This window comes from Apostichopus japonicus, chromosome 20 (genome assembly GCF_037975245.1).
Source record: "Apostichopus japonicus isolate 1M-3 chromosome 20, ASM3797524v1, whole genome shotgun sequence".
Classification (NCBI taxonomy): Eukaryota; Metazoa; Echinodermata; class Holothuroidea; order Aspidochirotida; family Stichopodidae; genus Apostichopus; species Apostichopus japonicus.
In genome coordinates, this window is record NC_092580.1 from 12,857,678 (window position 1) to 12,880,018 (window position 22,341).

The 22,341-nt window shown below is 36.5% G+C and overlaps 1 protein-coding gene across 10 annotated transcripts in view; it reads left to right on the forward strand.

Annotated features, from left to right (window-relative positions):
* Positions 1-22,341, forward strand: part of LOC139960795 (dynein axonemal heavy chain 3-like) — an 83,660-nt gene that overhangs the window by 39,987 nt on the left and 21,332 nt on the right. For 7 of the 10 annotated variants that reach the window (XM_071959353.1, XM_071959356.1, XM_071959346.1 and 4 more), the window contains 21 exons: positions 59-208; positions 1,422-1,641; positions 2,813-2,963; positions 3,553-3,665; positions 4,409-4,500; positions 5,473-5,511; positions 6,962-7,043; positions 7,641-7,779; positions 9,100-9,290; positions 9,972-10,067; positions 11,111-11,302; positions 12,137-12,270; positions 13,432-13,594; positions 15,079-15,261; positions 17,121-17,279; positions 17,817-17,888; positions 18,785-18,985; positions 19,777-19,932; positions 20,541-20,636; positions 21,466-21,570; positions 22,119-22,252. In XM_071959353.1, the coding sequence (XP_071815454.1) occupies positions 59-208; positions 1,422-1,641; positions 2,813-2,963; positions 3,553-3,665; positions 4,409-4,500; positions 5,473-5,511; positions 6,962-7,043; positions 7,641-7,779; positions 9,100-9,290; positions 9,972-10,067; positions 11,111-11,302; positions 12,137-12,270; positions 13,432-13,594; positions 15,079-15,261; positions 17,121-17,279; positions 17,817-17,888; positions 18,785-18,985; positions 19,777-19,932; positions 20,541-20,636; positions 21,466-21,570; positions 22,119-22,252 (2,868 nt within the window). The remainder of the gene's footprint in view (positions 1-58; positions 209-1,421; positions 1,642-2,812; positions 2,964-3,552; positions 3,666-4,408; positions 4,501-5,472; positions 5,512-6,961; positions 7,044-7,640; positions 7,780-9,099; positions 9,291-9,971; positions 10,068-11,110; positions 11,303-12,136; positions 12,271-13,431; positions 13,595-15,078; positions 15,262-17,120; positions 17,280-17,816; positions 17,889-18,784; positions 18,986-19,776; positions 19,933-20,540; positions 20,637-21,465; positions 21,571-22,118; positions 22,253-22,341) is intronic. The other 3 variants (XM_071959354.1, XM_071959355.1, XM_071959350.1) reach the window with 1 other exon arrangement.

Here is a 22,341-nt window from a genome sequence, read left to right on the forward strand (position 1 = left end):
CTTAAGTATTGAACCCTTTCTTTCCTTTGATATTGATGCTATTTATCATATTTGACAGGCGAAAGAAGGGTGTCTATGGGCCAAGACCGGGTAAAAAGTTGATAGTCTTTGTGGATGACCTTAATATGCCAGCCAAGGAAAAATATGGTGCCCAGCCACCCATAGAACTGCTAAGACAGTGGATGGATCATGGATACTGGTTTGACAAGTAAGTAGCATAATCAATAGTAAAGAACAAAGCACTGAGAGGAAAATGAATACATCCATCCTCCCATACCCCTCCCAACTTCTATGTTCAAATGTGACCTCTGCTCGATATGTTTATATCACTTAACCTAACCTGGAATTGCAACAGAAACATTCAGAGTAGGATGTAAGAAAAGCTGATACTTTTAGTGCCAAAGTTGAAGAAGTATCATCTTTGAGATGTGGTACAGGATTGTGTTTTCAGATTATGTTCTTATCAGTATTGTGTATAATATCTAAAGAAGCTGAACTCTAACCATGTTTTACATAAAGTTTCATCTTTTAGATGTGGTACAGGATTGTGTTTTCAGATTATGTTCTTATCAGTATTGTGTATAATATCTAAAGAAGCTGAATTCTACCCATGTTTTGCATGAAGTATCATCTTTTAGATGTGGTACAGGATTGTGTTTTCAGAATATGTTCTTATAAGTATTGTGTATAATATCTAAAGAAGCTCAACTCTAGCCATGTTTTACATAAAGTATCATCTTTTAGATGTGGTACAGGATTATGTTTTCAGATTATGTTCTTATAAGTATTGTGCATAATATTGTGTATAATAAGTATTGTGTATAATATTGTGTATAATATCCATGAAGTAAGAGTTAGTGACTGATAGTCAACTTAACCGGTGCTATGGCCGAGTGGATAAAGGCGGTGGCATTTGAAGCAATGAGGCTTAGCAATCGGGAGGTTCGGGGTTCGATTCCCAGCTGGGTCATAGTAAGGTGGGTTTTCATCCAAGAGCAATCTACGGTTTTCCCATCTGAAATGACTTTCTAAATTGAAAAGATTCCAAATTTGAGTTAAAATGTTGGATTGGAAACCACCCAACGTGTAAGTTGTAATCCATAAGCCCTTGCGGGTTTCTCCCACATTTGTGGTCGCTTAAGCAATGTAAAAATAACTGCTGATTATTATGATTATTATTATAACCTTTTTACACTCTAGCTGTAGTAAAGTCTCAATCACATCTTGGTTAGTGTGTATTAACATAAACATGCATACGTGCACAGAATTGTATAATAAAACCTGATAGGTGTTAATTAGTTTGGCATGCTTTAACCATTAACATTACAGAAATATGTGCAACTTAATGCAGATAAAATTTCTGTACGGGTTAATATTCCCCTATATATTAAACCTAACTATCTTTTGTTTTCATTTGTCAGGAGAGACACCAGTGCCATATGGCTGGTTGATATAGTCATGGTGGCTGCCATGGGACCCCCTGGAGGAGGAAGAAGTGTCATCACGCCTCGCTTCACCAGGCATTTTAACGTCGTCACCATCGACTCCTTCGATCAAGAGACGATGAAGAATATCTTTTCTCCAATCATGGACTGGAAATTCACTCAGGGTTTCGAAGCATCCCTAAGACATTTCTCTCGGGTAAGATAACATATATATGCTACTCTGTAGATATATATTTGAAATGCCATTTAAACATTTTTTTCTTTTTATCATCATCTCTGTTATAGTGGAGTAATTTTGTTTCGTTATAACCAATTGAGCCAGATAGTGATTGAGTGGATATCTAAGTTGCTATTGGTGATATTGCTTAACAAAGTTGCTGGGAATTTTCTGCAGCTTTAGGTCCAAACCATTGCAGCATTTTGTATGGCCAAGATAGGGCGTTGTAGTCAAATGGTTAAGGCAGTGGACTTGTGATCTAAGGATTACAGGTTCGATCCTGGCCAGATCATTGCGTTGTGTCCTTGGGCAAGACACTTTATCTCAATTGCCTCTCTTCACCCAGGTATATAAATGGGGACTTGCGAGGTAAATTGTAAATATAGTTGGGTGCCCCGGTTTGTGACTGCACCCTAAGGGAAGTCCCCATGGGAACACGTGGTTGTGGTGCACTGTGGTGCCCCAGGAGAGATTGTTTGAATTGTGCACACTTTGGTGTGTAGGTGTGACAAGTCACCAATGACTAGGGTTAAGTTGTTAAGTCATGTGAAAAGGCTTTGGCCCTGAACAAGACTAAACCTAAGATTAAAAAAAAAAGAAATATGATTTCTTCAAATCTGGTGACATTTTCCAAATGCTGAATGCATCTGCCAATCAGCAGAGTGGATGATGATGATGTCATCATGGCAGTTGAGTTGTAACTATTTGTTTTTTTTTTTTACTTCATAATTATTGAAATCATTTATCCACAGAGCAAAGTACAATATCATTATTACGAAAAAAACGAGCTGCATTTTGGTGAAACTGTTAGTCCACTGAGCATTGAAAGCTAATCAAACATTCCAAACGTGTCTAGTTAGAAGGATGAAGATTTTAAAAGGAAAGTAAAGCTTTTGAAGAAACAACTGCCATGACAATATCACAGACCAACTACTGGGATCTGCTACCTGGAGTAAGAGAGGGTTTAGCTAGTCAAAATAGTTTGTATTCTGTTTCTGTTTGATTCTGTTTGATACATCCGAGTTAGAAGGTGTTGAGATGGCATTTTCAACTAACAATGTGGAATATTTGGCCTTTGCTTGCCACAAAAATATCTATGGTCAATATCTGACTGGTCAGTTCTTAAAATTTTCTTTTTCCACCATCCCAGATCATCGTTTACGCAACGACGGAAATATACACAGCCGCTGTGACTAATTTTCTACCCACTCCCTCCAAGTCACACTACTTGTTCAACTTGCGGGATTTTGCTCGTGTGATGCAAGGCATTCTCTTAATACACCCTGACTGTGTACCTCAGGGTAAAATATTTATCACTTTCTTTGTGTGTTACTTGTGCGTGTGCACTTGTGTTAGTACTCTGACTGAGGACATGAACAAAGGAATTCCAAGTCCTCAGACATTATTTGAAGAGAATCGCCATGCCCTCGGAAGAATTTTATTGTATAGGGGTATTGTTATGGTTAGGGTGCTGGATTTGACCAATGGTGAAAACAATGGGTGCCCTCAGTCTGAGTGTAAAACACACGTGTGTGTGTGCGTTTGTTTTTCTATCTGACCGAGGACCTGAACAAAAGAATTCCAGGTCCTCGGTTGTGATTTCTAAAGAATCACCACGTCCTCAGAAGAATTCTATTGTATGGAGTATTGTTAAGGTTAGGGTACGTGGATTTGAACAATGGAAAATACAATGGGGTCCTCTGTCTGAATGTAAAACAAACATGTGTGTCCTTGTCTGTGTGTCAGATTTATCATGTGAAGTTGTAGCATACATATGCAAATTTTGTTATCACTGCTCGAATTAACCGACTAGATATAAGGTTTCAGGAAACAATCTCATGCATTGTTCCTGTTTTCTGACAATTTTGAGATTTCTACATTTGCCCGTAGGTGTAGACGGTGCCAGGAAACTGGTACGTCTGTGGGTCCACGAAGTCTACCGAGTGTTCTACGACAGACTGGTAGACGATGAGGACAGGGAAACGTTCTTTAAAGTGGTTAAGGTGAGTAACAACTGTATTTACTCTGCATTCATTACTAATCCTTTCACTCATTGTGAAATTATTTGAATATCTTTATAATCATAGGATGCCAAATTGCAGTAACTATAACATCCCCCTTCATCTATGAATTTGTGACCGTCTGTCACAACTTAGTCACATCAGTCACATTGTCAGATATCGTCAGTCACAAACGTCAGGCGGAAGTTTGACAGTCAGTCAGATTCCGATCCGAATCTGTGATCATCGGTCACAAATGATCTGTCATAAATAATCAGACAACAACCGTCTGTCTTGAGGAGTAGAACGAAATACTTGTCCTGCATGAAAAGACAACCCTTTATCCCGACATTGACGCTTCACCATCACAGAGGTCCAACGATTTAATGGATTGGTCATGGCATAATTGTGGACTCTGCAGGGGCAAATATTTCCTGTTTCGAAGTAAGATTGTGAACATGGTGGACTCTGCAGGGGCAAAATATTTCCTGTTTCGAAGTAAGATTGTGAACATGGTGGACTCTGCAGGGGCAAATATTTCCTGTTTCGAAGTACGATTGTGAACATGGTGGACTCTGCAGGGGCAAATCTTTCCTGTTTCGAAGTACGATTGTGAACATGGTGGACTCTGCAGGGGCAAATATTTCCTGTTTCGAAGTATGATTCTTAGTGAAGAACCTCGCTTTCTATAGTAGATCAGTTTGCCTTCCTACCCTCACGCTCTTCATTCTCAATTTCAATTTCAGAATGTTGTTCAGACTCAGTTTAAGGAGAAAATGAACGGCATCTTCAGCCATCTCCTAGCCGGCAAAGATGTGAAGGATAATAATTTGAGAAGGTCAGTGGAATTATTATCATTATATTTCTGACAAAAATGACAAGAGAAGTCTCTTCTAAAAGATCACAGAGAATAGTTTCTTCAAGAAAGAGTTAATGCAATCCATTTTTGTTTTGAAGATTTATTTGTTTATAACATAAAATGATTTCAAGATGTTATTATTCATCATTTTCATATCGATATCGTGCTGGATGAACAATTTGTAAATTAAGTTGATTTTGTTTAATTTATTCACTGAATGACCGATGTAGTGATATTGATTTTTAAAGTGCATGGGAATGTCATATTTTTATATAGCATGGGAATGTCATATAGATTAACACTAGACTAGTGTAATATGTGAAGACAAGTAAAGGAGATCTTCTGATGTATTAGTTGCAATGTTTTACACCCACTCCCAGAAAAGGCATATCATTGACTCAAAGTGGTTCAATTTATGGTGCAAAATCTGTATAAATTTAACAAGCTTTGATTATTAAATTATACCTGTTTAGGTATCGTTGCATCTAGTTTTGATTTCTACATACCAGTAGTAAGATTTAATAAAATGGGTTATTAGAATGTCAGCAACGATAAATGATCAAGTTTACTGGTGAAATTCATTGCATTCCTTGCTGCCTTAAGCCTATCAAGATGAAACTCTATCCCCGCTTTATAAAATCCTTGAGTCCTCTCTGCCCCTGCCAACTTAATCAGTTGGGAGGATCCCCCCCAAGTCCCCTGCCCCCACCTGTGACATCCTGCTCACAATGTTTGTTAGTCCTGTATTATTAGATATCATAATAGTCTTACATACAGTAGCTCATGTAGACTCAGCCTTACTTAAAAGAGTCATGCATATTTTGCAGTCAATCAGTTAGAATCTCTAATTATATCTCTCATTGCAGGCATGTTTATAATATATTTGTTTCATATAAATATGTATTGTATTTTTGTTTTCTCTACCCTCCCCTCTAAAATCACTATCATTAGTGTTAGTGCCAAAGAGCTATTGGATGACAATATGCGAAGGTAGTATCTTGTGACCTTTGACCTCATCACATCTTCTATGCATGATCTGTCATATCTCCTCATACCTCTAACACAAAGAGTATTGAGATTCACTCTTCTATTAGTAAGGGGAAGGGTCATCTCTAATACACTGATGATTTACTAAGAAGGGTCATTCCCAGAGGTTATTTCTAGCTGCAGCATACTTGAATAAAGAACTTTCATAATCTCAAAGCAATTTCCAGACAAAACTGAGAGGCAAATGGGAAATCAAATGTTCCTATTAAAACTTCCTACATCCTGTGACACTGGTCTGTTAAGAGAGGAAACTATTCTTCTTTGTGTTGCTTTAATATTTTTGGGGGATTTAATCCTAGCCTAACAGTAATTTATATGGAATTAATAATGCCTAAGCATTATCAAGTTACAAAACATGCCCCACCTTGATTCAGCTGATAGTCGGTAAACACGGTTACACTGTTAAGATATGTGTTGATACAATCCTATTGCTTAACCAAAGAACATATAGACTAGCGATAAGAATATAGTTGGTGAGGAAAATTGTGAAGTGGACCTGATAATTTGACCATTCAAGTTTTCTTTGCTGTAGGAAAGTATGTTGCCTGTCACCTTATTACAAATATCAATCTTCAGTACTTAATCTTTAAAACTTCTCTTTTGATGTGCTGTGATACTGTTCTTGTTTTTCTTTAAATCCTTTTTTTCTGTAAATTAAATTATATTTGAAGAGTTACATATCTTGGTTACACATCATTTTTCTGTCACCTATTCTTTGACAATATATCTTACACTTTTCAGAATATATACTCCTACATTAGTTTATCTACATCATTTTTTGGGCTGTATTTCTTCAGTTTGCCAGTCTTTTTCAACAGACTTTCCTACATTTTGCATTTCTTTCATGTGCTTCTGGACAACCTACTCTTTCATTCTTCACTCAAGGTTCCTAAGAATAGATTGGAATCGAGTTAAAGACTTTTTCGTTTGGGTGATATCGTAGTCGTAGTGTTGCCATGAGAAACAGTAATCATGGAGTTTTAACAGACAGTTGCCTTTGGAATGTATGGGTTTAGTTTTTTTTTTTTTGCCAAACAGAACATTGGAGAAAGTTTTCACCAGAAATTATTTTATTTACAAATATCTCACCCATTTAGAAGGATACTTGAGAGTTGTAAAAAAGAAAATGTAACCATCTGTAGAACTTGTCATGAAAAAAAAACCAAAATCATGTCCAAAGCAATCTGTCAATAAGTTTGTTTGACTCTAACGAAACAGATTCATTGAATTAAATGATTTTTTTCCCAACCAATATTTCATATACTTCTTAAAATGTAACATTAAGAGATGGTCAATATGAAACTAAACTAAAAAACAATATTTGATTCATCAGATTATTTTATTCTTTTTTATTTAATTAATTAATATTTCAATCTTTTCTTCCCTTAACCAGCCTATTTTTCGGTGACTACCTGAGGGGCAAAGATGAAGAGAAACTGTATGATGAAGTTACAGACATGGATGGCTTGAGAGAGGTATAACATTTTTTCTTTTTTTTTTAAACCCAGAAAACTTTGGATAAATAGGGTCTTTTACCCTAAAGCAATTAGAACTAACCAATCAGAGAGGTGGCAAAAGGGGGTTCTAGTTTCAATCTGCAGGGAGGGGGTACAAACATTGAATGGAAGTGGGACCTGTGACTTTGACTTGGAGGAAGCAATTGCAAAATCAACTTCAGAACAGCCCAAGTTCATTCTATAGCCCATGTTCATTCTATACCAAAAATTTGCAGTTTTTGAATGTTTTTCACTAAAACACCAAAAAGTACTATTTTCTTCCTTTTTGGGGGCACAGAAAGGGCTTTTTCTAATTTAAGTCATAAATTTCTCTGCAAAAGGTAACATTTTAAATAACGAGAGGTCTCTTTTCAGTACAAAAAAAGTAATAAAACAGTACTCTTCATTAACAGAAAGGGGCACATCTTATTTATGTAAAGGGGCACTTCTTATGGATGAAAAGGGGCACTTTTTAGGTTAGTAAAGTGACCACAAATGTGTGTTAACTAGCATGTGACTCATGCTTGCTAGTTAAGAGCCTACTGGATTTAAAATCTATTAATTGTCCAATCACAGGCCATGGAGAAATATTTAGACGAATACAACCTGATGAGTAAAGCTCCCATGGACCTGGTCATGTTCCGTTTTGTAATTGAACACATCTCCCGGATCAGTCGAGTCTTGAAACAGCCCAACGGTCATGCTCTGCTGGTTGGTAAGTAGTATAGTCGTTGCAAATCCCATATTGTAGATACCAGAAAGTTATACTCTGTGATAGATATTAATGTCAATGTATTGTTTTGAAACCTTTTGTTTAATAGTTAAACCCCCACCTGTCCTCTTACCTGTCACTTTCCCTGTGTTCCCCTTCCCTTCACAATGAGAGATGAGACTCACATGAAGCTTTTTGTAAAGAACTGTAATACCTATTTAGAGACTATGAGTCTTATTTCCTTATTTTGTTACATCATAAATTCACATCATAAATTCACAAAAGGAGTGTTAGCTCAGTGGTTAATGCCGGTGTCTTTCAATCATAAGGTCCCGAGTTCGAGTCACTCCAAGATTAATGTATGTCATCCAGAGTTGTTGACAATTAACAATTCAAAATCATGGACGTTAAATATGAACGTAAGGGACTGACTTCGGTCAGCTTGCGGCATTGATAAGCCAATGATAACTTCTTCGCGTTCCTGCTTGCAGGAGGATCTAATATACATACATACATACATACATACATACATACATACATACATACATACATACATACACCCATACATACTTTCATTCTCTGTTCTAGAGGCTATGTGTATTTGAAGATGCACATAATTTGTCTTTTTTACATTTTCTTGCTTCTTTTCTTTCTTTTCATTATTGGGAGTCATGTTTATACTTTGTTACCAAAGCCTAAATGCTTCCGAGAACAGTGTCTTGCACGTCTATGTCATACTACTACTATGACGATCCAAGTATGTCTGTTCGTATGTGATATTATTATTGAAAACCAACAAATGAAACAGAATTAGTATTGACATTTGATTGTACAAGCTCATTGCTTGAAACAATCTTAATTGAAACCTTGAAGTAGTATCCTTTCAGGTTTAACAATGTTACACCTAACCCACCACCCGATTGTACACAAAACTGAAGGGTCTGAATAACTTTAATGCCCTTTTCAAGTCCTTCCTAGGCTTGTGCATTTTCCATATAGAGATTTTGGAGTGCCTGCATGTTCAAGGTGTTTTTGGTGTTAGGGCAACTGTGCTATATAATGAAAATAATTTATATGGAAATCTAGATGATGCAGAGTTAGTATAGTGTTCATATATTGTGTATTTGAATGCTCTGAAGGTTTGTCTCTTTAATATAAATATGGTTCCCTGTGTACAAAACTTTGCTATACACCTTTACACTTGTACACTTGTACAATTGTATAGTACATAGCATTTTACTATGCAAAACCAGATGACAAGCTGTCTAGAGTTACCTATTGTCTTGACGTTCTATGACCATTCACATTGACAATCATTTGCAGGTATCGGAGGTAGCGGGCGTCAGAGTGCCTCCAGACTGGCGGCGTTCATGTCCATGTTTGAGGTGTTCACGGTAGAGATCTCAAAGAACTACACTGTCAGCGACTGGAAGGAAGATCTGAAGAAACTACTCCGGAAAACCGGAGAGGAAGGATCGTCGACCGTGTTTCTCTTTGGAGACCATCAGATCAAGGTAAGAATTAGAGTAGACGGTTTAGAAAGGGAGGTTGCAGATGGCGCAATTAATAAATAGAGGAGTATCGATGTGAAGGTAAGGCAGAGCAGATGGTTTATAAGGAATAGTACAGAGGTAAAGTATTAATTGATCATATAATATTTACTACTTTTTATTAGATTTAGGATCGACTTAAAGAACCAATTGGTATGGATCATAATGAACTTTGCATTCAGTTTCCATATACCTTTTTCAGATATTGAAATTGTCAAATTTTGTACCAGCTAGAAGTGAACTTTGAAGCAAGCAGGGGTGATGTCATATTTTACACACTTCTCCTTTCTCATAACTTTCAATTTTAATTATAAATGGGGTAAATGTCATTGTTTAAAGAAATATAATAGTACAAAAAAATATTTATTGCTATGTTTCACCAAAAGCTGAAAAGTGTATATGTTGTAAGTCATTTTGCTTGTGCATTGTATCGATCATGTTTTCGAAACTCAGACTCATCTGCTTTTGTAATTAATTAATTTTGTTCATTTTACTAAACGAATAGTCCAGGTAAATATATCTCAAATACGGTACATAGGAATTGAATGCAAATTTCACCAGAATGTTTAGATTTTGTTCCTCTTTCACATATCAAAAAGAAATTTTCTTTCTTTTAATATCTTTATATGTTTGCGATTATTTTAGCATGAATCTTTTCTGGAAGATGTCAACATGATACTGAACACAGGAGATATCCCAAACCTGTTTGAAAATGAAGAGAGACTGGAGATCATTGAGAAGGTACGGAGAGTCACCCTTTATATTCAAATATTTGAGTTTCGATTATTAATTATCATTAATTGGTGCATGCTTTGTAAACAACCTCCGCCTATTAGTGTATATTATAGATATTTAATAAAAAAAAACTTAGCAAATTGCTTGTCCACTAGAGAGCCTGTGTTAAAGAATGTGTAAAAGTAAGTTGGCCTGACGTTTCAATCATAGCAGGATCTTCTTCAAAGGCTAAATGACAAGTAACAGTAACAGAAGGGACAAAAACATGCACAGAATACAGATATGTTAATGAGCATGGTGAACACAAAGAAATAGATGTAAGGGGATTAGTAGACAAGGGATGGAGAGAAGAAAGAAAGATATTTTTTGTCTAATTTTCGTCTAATTGGTGCCAGGGTAGGAGAAGAGGCAATGGGTAAGAGATTTGAAAGTTGAAGTGTAATTGTTGTCAAGTTACAATTGTCATATTTTCTAACAGTGGTCTCTATTTTTTTTTATAAAAAAGAGGGTCTGTAGATACCCTTGGTTAATTTTATAAAATGGTAAAATAATTTCCGTCTAGAACGGCAGTTATTTAAAGTCCAAATGTATGAAAATGGGAAAATGCCAAAATGCTCATAATTCACTCTGGGGTGGATATTTAATTAAAGACTGTCAACTCATGTTGGATCTCTGTTTAAACCATTTGGAAGACATGTGGACTTGGCCTGGATGAACAACCAATCTGACTTTTAGCAGGCCAGGGGCTCCAATTCCACACCCTTCCAGATGCTGTTATTAAAAATATAAAAACTATATGATATATGGAAGTAAATGTCTGCATCAAATTTGAAATGCATCGAATCAAATATTTTTCTAGAATATTTTGTAAGAAAAAAGGCCCAAAAGAAATATTTGCTGGCTTTCTGATCAGTATCAGATCTTGACAGTAGTGCATTGTCATGGTGATGAGTTAAGTCCTTACTTTACATAGATACAATAGTTACTATAAGGAAAAGATTAGGTGCCATTTTGAAATGATAAACCATCACTTGACATTTGTTCTTTAGATGCAACAACTGGCAGTCACCGAAAACTCCAAGGAGGAACTGACGCCTCTGAACATGTACAACAAATTTGTGGGGCGTATCCGTAGCAACCTGCATGTGATCTTGACCTTCAGCCCTATCGGTGATGCCTTCAGGAACCGTTTAAGGATGTTCCCATCCCTAATCAACTGTTGTACGATTGATTGGTTTAAGGTGAGACACATTGTGATTTGTACCTTTCATCTGATGACAATAAAACCCAACACATTTTACTGCTTTTAGAAAATAATTACTTTGAATTAATTTTAGTTAAATTTAATAGCTTGGAAATAATTGTCGTGGTTTCTTAGGGTGGCTCTCAATCATTGTTAGTGTTGTTGGAAAGTTCAACAGTGTACCAAAAGTTTTAAAGTTATACAAGTAAATGAAGAATGGAATAGTGACTGGGAAATTATAAATGATGGAAAAGAGCAAAGATATTTATGGCTAGAACGAGCTTCAGTGACCTGTGACCTCTGGGTTACAATTCCTGGGTTTTGTGACCCAGAGGACACTGGTTACAACCCCTGGGTTTCCTGACCCAGAAGTCACTGGTTCCAATCCCATTCTAGCCATAAATTTTGTCACTTCTTTCCACTTAAGTTAATAAGGAACCAGTCATGAGCATATAACAAGAGAGGATTAATTGTTCCCTATCAATTTCTTTCTTGCAATGAGGTGTAATTTTGCCGGGTTGGTACCATCAAACCATGGTTTTGTTATTTATTTTTTTGCTCAGAAACTAAACGTGTTACTGAAAAGTAACCTTTACAATACTTTTACCCGTATGTAACATTTCTTATTTTACGTTAAAAATTGAGAAGAAAGTTAGTTACTAAAAGCATTTATGAGAGAGATACTAGGTGCCAGCTTCCTTTCATAGCCAATCTAACATTTTCTAAATCCTGGAATCATCCACCTTAAGTTTTTCCATTTTCTAATTGCTACCATTGATAACAAGTCAACACATTTTTAACCATTATTCGATATGGCCTTTATCGTTCACAGGCATGGCCGGAAGATGCTCTCGAAAGGGTCGCTCACAAATTCTTGGACGATGTCGAGATGTCTGAAGAGGTCCGAGCAGAGACGGTGGTGATGTGTAAACATTTTCACGAGAGCGTCCGGGCAATGTCGGAAAGGTATTAAGCAAAATTCAAGACAGAGAAAAATCTCTTGCAAAATTGTCGAAGAGATTACTAGCATCGTCCCTGAATGAATTAAATCCTATTCAATTGGTTTTTCATTTCCATTATGCAAAGACTTTGGCCTAGAATGTATACACCATATACATGTATAATATAGAAGTAGAATATACATAATATTTACAAACATTACATTATTTGCATTAGTCACCATAAGTGTTTATACTTCAAGCAAGTTTAATTATTTTCAAACAAGTATCAAAAGTTTAGTCCTAGAAGAGCAAGCCCCTCATAGCAGTTGTATAGCGTATAGTTTCAAGCCGAAAATGTGTCTTAGTTGTTATCCCCATGGTAAGTAGTATGGGTAATTACCAGCTGTCCAAGGGGAGTGGGAGGTGTATTTTATAGGCACTGATCACCCAATCCTTGACCGAGAGGTGTTCATCTGCCATCTGGATGTCCCAACTGTTCTGAATCTCTGGATTCTTTCAGTTTAGGTCATGTATAGTGCACACCTCCCACCGCACCGCTTAGGTTTGCTTCTGGGGTGAGGGGGCCAGCAACCCCCCACCCATCAGAAGTTCCTAAGCTGCTGTGAACCACTGATTGGCCCATGTTGATTTATTTTATAGTGCCTCACAGCCTATATTAGCTCTTGACTTATGTCAATCTTCATGGGCTATTGTTCACTCTAGCTTTTATAAAAAAAAATTTTAAAAAAATATATGAGAAGAAATAGCACAGAATGTTGCCGCCATAGCTACTCGAGTAAATCAGATATCATGTGGAACTTCTGCTGTGTAACTTTAATAATGGAAGAAGTGTAACCAGCTTCTTCTCCTTTGTGTATAATTTTGTTTGACCTAAAATGATAAATTCTGATATGAGTTTAGATCAACTACTTACTATGTTATTGACTTGGTTAAAAATTGCCAGTGCATCAATACAATGGCTAAAATCAAATCCCCACTTGCTTTTTCTTTGAGATATAAAACAAAAGCAACATTCATTTGCCAACCGGCAGAAAGATGCCAGTGCATTTTTCTTTTCTTCTGCCAACCAGCAAAGACCACTGGCCATTTAGCCGGTAAATAGGCTGCCTGAATTTTGCAAGACACGCTTCACATATTTGTTACGTATCATTGATTTCATCTGCAGATTCTACACAGCCCTACGGAGGCGGAACTACGTCACTCCTACCTCTTACCTTGAACTCATCAAGACGTTTAAACATCTTCTGAACAAGAAGAGGATGGAGATACTCACCCTCAAGAACCGATATTCTGTCGGTCTTGAGAAACTGGACTTTGCTGCCTCTCAGGTATGATGCGCACTGATTACCATACCTTATTGCTACCCCCTCCTCATCCTCACACACCACAGAACTTTGCACACCCCTCCTCCTCCTCATTGGACTTTGGTCTTGCCCTCCCTCCACCCCCCCCCCCTACTCATGGGACTTTGTGACTTGCCCACACACTCACGATTACTGTGAGGTGACACTGTCACATATTCAAGGAACACTCCAGTGGCTGAAATTGATTGCATGATAAAAATGTTGTCAATTTTCCGCATCCTTAGGTGAAAACCACATCATCATAGCATTATGTACGGAGAAGATATGATTATTTAATTTCTTCAAATTTGATGGTATTTTGTGAATGGATCCTGCAACAGCAAAGGGAATGATTTCATCACAGCAATTCAGCTGGAAATGTGTTTGCTTTGCTTTATAATGTTTAGCTCATTTTATTCACAGAGGGGAATAGTATTTCTACTAAACAAATTAGTTACATTTTGATGTAATTCTAAATACAGAGAACCATCCCAAATGAATCAGTTTTCAAGGATAAAAATCAACAAGCAGATTATAATAGGAAATTTTAAGCTTATGAAGAACATTAGCCCAAGATTATAACATCACAGACCACCTACGATGATCCACCCCAGGGAGGAATGGGGGGTGTTTAGCCAATCAACAAAATCTTGAGTTAGGGACAATATATTGAGGTTTTCAACTAACAGTGTGGAATAATTTATCTTTCCATATTAATGTTACATTGTCTACCACTGGAATATCCTATAAACTCTACATTTGAAGCAGGCTACACATTAATATCATTCATCACAGGTACTGTTATCTCGTTATGAACATATGAAGAAAGTTGGCATTGAGTGATGTGATATGGAAATCTGAATTGGAAAATAAAGGACACATTCCCATCTCTCTCATGTCCTCCTCTACCCTCCATAATTATCAGTCATGACTTCATGATGCTACAAAAAATAAAAACATAAAAAATAAAAATAAATAAATAAATAAAAAACATTAAAAAATATATATAAAAAAAAACATAATAAAAACAAACTAAAAACAAGTAAAGAAACAAGTTAAAATCATGGGATCCTTTCCCTCCCTCCTTCCCACCCTCCCTCCCTACCACCCTCTTTCTTACCACCTCAGGCTTTAATAACTTCTGAATGTTTGTGTGGTGTACATGCATGTTGCTGTCATTTATAAAGTAATAGATACTGCTTTATCCTGGCTGACGTTTGTTAATGATAGTATCATTTGATGTCTGTTGTTTTGATGATGGCTCTGTTGGAAATTTACAGTTGTACGTAAACACTGCTGTTGTTCAAGACATGTTTATCTATCATATAAGCTTGTTCAAGACATGTTAATCTATCAAAACTCTCATCATATACAAGTTACAATTTACTGCTATATATCATCTTCTTTTTATTCATCTTTTTCTTTTATTGTTTGCCTTTTCACTTTGTGTTGCCTTTCTGGTCTGTTAGATATCTGTGATGCAAGAAGAACTGACTGCTCTGCAACCTCAGCTGATTCAGACCAGCGAGGAGACCGTCAAGCTCATCGAGATAATCCAGAAAGAGACGGTCCAAGTGGACGCCAAGAGGCAGGTAGTGGCTGCCGAGGAGGAGAAAGCTAATGCAGCAGCTGAAGAAGCTATGACGATAAAGGTATGTACTATAGAATGTACTATAGAATGTACTATAGAATGAATGTAATGTACTATATGGTAATGTACTATAGTAATGTACTATAGCATGAACCAGATACGAGAGATACGTAAGGTACTATAAAATGAATGGGATACAAGAGATATGTAATGTACTATAGCATGAACCAGATACGAGAGATACGTAAGGTACTATAAAATGAATGGGATACAAGAGATATGTAATGTACTATAGCATGAACCAGATACGAGAGATACGTAAGGTACTATAAAATGAATGGGATACGAGAGATATGTATTGTACTATAGCATGAACCAGATACGAGAGATACGTAAGGTACTATAAAATGAATGGGATACAAGAGATATGTATTGTACTATAGCATGAACCAGATACGAGAGATACGTAAGGTACTATAAAATGAATGGGATACGAGAGATATGTATTGTACTATAGCATGAACCAGATACGAGAGATACGTAAGGTACTATAAAATGAATGGGATACGAGAGATATGTATTGTACTATAGCATGAACCAGATACGAGAGATACGTAAGGTACTATAAAATGAATGGGATACGAGAGATATGTATTGTACTATAGCATGAACCAGATACGAGAGATACGTAAGGTACTATAAAATGAATGGGATAGGAGAGATATGTATTGTACTATAGCATGAAACAGATACGAGAGATACGTAAGGTACTATAAAATGAATGGGATAGGAGAGATATGTATTGTACTATAGCATGAACCAGATACGAGAGATACGTAAGGTACTATAAAATGAATGGGATAGGAGAGATATGTATTGTACTATAGCATGAACCAGATACGAGAGATACGTAAGTACTATAGAATGAACGGTATACGAGAGATACGTAATGTACTATAGAAAGAACTGGATAAGAGAGATACGTAAGTACTATAGAATGAACGGTATACGAGAGATACATAATGTACTATAGAAAGAACTGGATAAGAGAGATACGTAATGTACTATAGCATGAAGGGGATATGAGAGATTTGTAATGTACTATAGAATGAACCAGATACTAGAGAAATGTAATGTACTATAGAATGAACCAGATACGAGAGAAATGTAATGTACTATAGAATGAACGGGATACAAGAGATATGTTTTGTACTATATAACGAACTGGATAAGAGAGGTAGGTAATGTTCTATAGCATGAACTGGATAAGAGAGATATGTAATGTACTAGCATGAACGGGATATGAGAGATACGTAGTGTATTATAGCACAAAACCAATAGAAGAGGTACAGAATTAACTATCATGAAATTGAAAACCAAAGGTACTATGGACACTATAGCCTGAAATGAGAGCCAAGGGTTGGTGATACACTAGCCTAACAGGAAAACTGAAGGGATTTAATACACCAGTCTGAAATGAGGTTCAGTCTAAAACGAGAACCAAAGGTACATACTTGCAGACTAACTGAAATGAAAACCAAGCTACGTAATAAAGTAACCTGAAATGAGAAGGCTAGGCTAGAACAAGAACGGAAGGTACATACCAAAATGTATGTATTTGACTAGCCAGAAATTAATAGCAAAATTTTTTTTTTTGCTACACTAACTTGAACAAGAACCAAAGGTACATAATACCCATAGGCCAGAAATGAAAGTTATACATATAAAGTACACCTTACTGAATTGATAAACAAAGTTATCTAAGAAAACCTTGTACTTGAACTTAAGCTGTGAAGAAACCAATAAATGTCTGTATCTCCCTATTTCCTATGAATAATATTTTTTATACCAAAGATGTGTAATGGGGCTGATTTGTTTCCCCACCCACCCTCCCATATTTCTGTTTTTTTTTTTGTGCAGGCGGAATGTGAACAGAATTTAGCAGTAGCCATGCCTGCTCTGAATGCTGCTATAAAGGCCCTGGATACATTAAAACAGCAGGATATCACCATCATCAAGGTCATGGTGAACCCTCCAACCGGTGTCAAGCTGGTCATGGAAGCAGTCTGTATTATGAAGGTATGTACCATTTCCTTGGGTGTAGGGAGACAGTGGCTGGTAGTTGGAATGGGTGGGGGGATTGAGTTTGTAAGAAAAGTAAAATACTTTGCTGTAGTCTGATAATAGAATGCTCTTGTCTGCAAATGGAAGAATCTGATACACTTCACTAGGGTTGTAAATTTGATGAACCACAGACAGCTATTTTAACCAATCGTACTAAAATGTATCTGCTTCTCTGATTTGTAAAAACAATAAAAGAACACAGGTCATGCCAAAGCTCAAAGCGTTGAATGCCACCCCATCTGTTCTAATTTTTGTTAATTTTGTGGTTCACACCTTTTACCAGAGGCCTCAAGAAGTGATTATAAAGCCTCCCTCAATCAGGGAGTTTTGTGGTTGATGCATTGGTGGGGTGTTAGTCATTTTTTTTTCTTCCTAATTTTATTTGTGAATATTTTGACGGCACAAGCGAGTAATCTTGTCATTCCATTATGGTTCTGTACGATAGCTAGTAATGCTATTTATATATGTTTTATTTTTCTTTCTTTCTTGCAGAGCATCAAACCAGAAAAGAAACCAAATGAAAGTGGGAAGTTGGTTGATAATTATTGGCCCGCAGCTAAAAAGGTAAAGTCCTATTGTGGCACTTTATAAAGGTTACACAATTACAGATGTATTAGTCTACTTACGGTTAATATATCGCAAACCTTTGGACGTGCAAGACTGACCCCTTTCCTTCTTTCTTCCACAAAATGTTTCGGATTCATTACATCTTGATCTCCTCTGGGTTCTGTCAAGAATTAACATGGATCTGTGAAGTTTTCATGAATGCATTCAACTCTCCCCCTAGGTATAACATATCTATGTATTACATATAGATATTACATATCTATGTATTACATATAGATATTACATATTTATGTATTTCATATAGATATTACATGTCTGTGTATTACATAGCTAAGTGTTGTCTATATCTATGTCTCATTCCTTATTACATATGAATGTTTTACATTATCCATGTATGAACTATTATTAAACATGACCAGAAGGCTTTGTGCACCAGATATTCCACATCTTTTGCTCATTAAATTAATTTCCTTGTTTGGGAAGGGATAGATGTGACAGACATGTATTCCTGTTTGTACTTTTAATAACTGCATTTTCTCTTTCTAATATATATTAATTTTATGCTGAACTGTGATAATAATTTGTTTTGTTTTTGTGTAAAGGGTCTTTGCATTCAAGGCCCTATGTGACTATATGTGTTTCTCTTCTAAAAAGAAACTTTTTATGATTCAATTCAATTCAATTCTTTATTTCCAGTATAAATCATTAAAAATTTATAAATAGGAAAATAAATAAAATTATGATAAAGATATAAAATAGTAAATACTAGACAAAACACTGAAAAACAAAATCACAACAATGGTTCTAGAGCACCATGCTGTATGAACATGGACGCCCTATAAACAAAAGAATTCCTATAAAGTTCAATCCTGAATCCTGATTGATTCTATTAGATGCTATCAGACATGAAGTTCCTGGAGTCTCTCAAAATATACGACAGGGATAATATACCCATCAGCGTAATGAAGAAGATCAGGGATAATTACATCACCAACCCAGACTTTGACCCGACCATCATCAGGAAGGTCTCGTCAGCTTGCGAGGGCATCTGCAGCTGGGTCAGAGCTATTGAGGTCTACGACAGAGTTGCCAAGGTAACGAATCATTAGAAATTTCCTTTTCAGTGTCCCCCCCCCTTCCTCCATTTATGCTTCTTTTTATAGTGGACTTTGGTTAACATATTCTACAATTAGGAACACAATTCTGTTTAATAAAGAAGCCAGTTTTCAGTTGGGTCAGCAGGCCTACTGAGTATTTACTCAAAATGAGATTTTACTTGGTCAAACTAAGACAGCCTACTAGAGGTTTTCACATGATCAAAGGTGGATGGATTGGTGGGTAAGTGGGTGGGTGAGTGAGTGGGTGAGTGAGCAATTGGGAGATTAGTTTGATTCAGTCCTAAACCGTTCCTTGCGTGGATCATTTCCCACACTGTAGCGTTAAAAGATTAAACAGCAAATAAAAAGCAACATTTCAAATTTTCTTTTACTATATGAAGTGACACTAAGATACTAAAAAGCTTAGGACCAAAGTCGTTAACAGGATATGTTAGTATAAAACAGCATAGTGTTAACAAGAATATTCTCAAAACGAACTCAAAAAGTGCTGTATAAAGGTAGACTGTGATAGAGAAGAATGTCATGTTGGATTAGGAATCCTAACTAAAATTTGCGAGTTTGTATTTCAGATATTGAAGCGAGAAAGATAACTTACTATATATATACAAATATATGGTAATATTAGCATTCAATATTAATGGGACTCTGAGGTTCAATAATTTAACATAATTAATAAATGGGACTTTTGGTGCACAGCAAAGACATTCCTGGGTGGAAGTCAAATTGTAACAAAATGTTTTTCTTTCGACTCTCTTCTCTTATGTCAGATTGTTGCACCAAAGCGTGCTCGACTGAAGGAAGCAGAATCAAAGCTGGCAGAACAGGTCGGCAACCTGGAGGAGAGGCGGGCTGTCCTGAAAGAAATCACGGATAAACTGGATAAGTTGAACAACAAGCTGAGCGCTAAACAGACAGAAAAGAAAGTGAGTTTCGAAGAGAGGGGGGGGAGGGGGGTCTTAAGGAGATTTAAACTATGATAATCTTGTTTTATAGTATCTCTCATTCCCATTAAAGGAAGTGGTTAAATATCCTTCCTTCTTATGATAATTTGGGGAAAGAGTTAAATAAAGCTCTCATACCATCCAGGTGTTCATGGGATACACCTGTGAGGTCATGTACATATATACTATATCAGAATTTTGTCTGAAAATTATATCTCCCCTCCTTCTACCTCCCCAGCCCATCCCAGCTCCCACCCCACCCCCACCCCCTTCAGTGAAACCAAACAGAAAATGAGAGAGATGTATTTTGATTCATAGCTAAATTCCAATAGGAGAAAATTAATAATTACACACGTTACAATTTAATTACACTTTTTTATAATAGTTTTAATCATAAAGTTAGATACAGCACTACTTACTTGATTCATTTTAATAAGGGTGTCAGGTCAGGTAATTTAAGCTGTAATCATATATATTTGATTTCTTACAGCTATTTGGTTAAGAAAGGTTCACATTAACACAGTTTTTCCTTGAAGAATAATACCTGTGTAATGTCTTCTGCCTTCTTTATTTTCTGTTCCTTCCGATAGAACCTAGAAAATAACATAGAGCTGACCAAATTGAAATTGATTCGAGCAGAGAAGTTAATCGCCGGTCTCGGCGGTGAGAAGGACAGATGGTTACAGGTAGGCATTCAGTGGTAAGGTTTGGTTTTTGGGAAGGAAAAGGAGAGGCACCAACAATATGATAACATTAATAGAGCTGTATTATGAAGGTAACTTAGCAATTTTTGGAAGGGAGGGGGCGGGTGGGGGGGATGGGAGATTAATGAAGGGAAAAAAGGCACATATTCTACAGCCAAATTAAAAAAAATCTTTAAAAAAATTAAACCCTGACAACAGCCAAGTTAAAGTTTACTTCTTTCTATTCCATATAGTCGTTGGGAGTTTAAAGTGACAAATAGACAAGTGTGAGAAGAGCTGTTAGTTTGCTTGTAAATGGAAATTATTTTAAGCTATAAAACATGAACCATTTGCATGATGGATATGCGTGTGTGGAAATGCCTAGTGGATTTAGTGCTGTAAAAAGAGGAGGCATGGAAGGTATTTTTGGGGGAAATTTGCCTTTGTCTTTGTTCAACTAGTAGGACTGTTAGAAGAGAGAGGCGATGTTTAATTGAGGAATAAAGAGAAGGTCTTGCTACCCCAAGAGTGGTTATGTGGTTACCCTCACCCTAACTGACAGACCGACAGTGTCTGTAAGGACCTCATGTGACAACACCTGTCCTTCATATTGAACATAAGCAACTTTAAATTGAAAAATCAGTCCAGAATAAAAGGGATGGATATGCTTCACAAAAGTTTATCAAATATATCACATATCAGTTCACTTCTAACTAGAAAAGTACCAATAAAAACCACTTTACTTTAAGGAGTGTTCATCATTCAGCATAGTAAATTCCAAGTACAACCCTTTTGATTTATCCATGTTTTTTTTCTTCCTGCTTTTTTACAGTTGGTGGAGGAGCTCGGAGAGAGCTATGTTAACATCGTCGGCAACGTTCTTCTTTCAGCGGCTGTGGTAGCCTACCTTGGACCATTCACAACTGACTTCAGACAGGTATCTATTTCTGTTTCATACATTATCTATTTGTACTTATAATCAAATATTTATCATTTTTGCTAAATGTGTGGCCATTTATGAAGGTAGTCTCTGAGAAGTTAGGGGAAACATGCAAATGTGTCCTTAAATCTTAAAACTTCCCAACTGAACTGACAAAATGAAGAATGTAAATGATCCTGCTAAAAGTCAAAATGTAATGGAATCAATAAAGCAGCCAAATTTTGGGCAGAGTAATTATGTCATCCATTCAGCCGAACGATCTCAGAAAATGAAGTGAAGAGGGGATGTTAAATTTTCTTCACATACTCCTCCCCCCTCCCCCTGCAACCTTTCCTCACAACAAAAATCAAGGAGCAGAGAGTAAGAGATGTTAAAATACTCTATGTCAGTCACTCAGCTGTATTCAATTGTCTTTGACATCTCAGTGTTAATTATATAAACACTACAGTCTAATAGTAAAATGTGTAAGTTCTGAATTTGTAAAAATATTTTATATAAACCTATTTCATAATTATTATCTCTCTCATATCTCTTGATAATTCCAGGATTGTCTCCGAGACTGGTTTGGTCTCTGTAAAGCTAAAGATATCCCTGTCTCCGATGTCTTCTCCCTATCTGCTACCCTCGGGGACCCCGTCAGGGTCAGGGAGTGGCAGCTGGCCGGCCTACCGGTCGACAAGTAAGTATTTCTATTATCCATCCTCCTGCAGAGTTTGGCTGCCGGAAACAATGCCAGCCATTCTGTAAATCATCTATAGACTTTGCAAG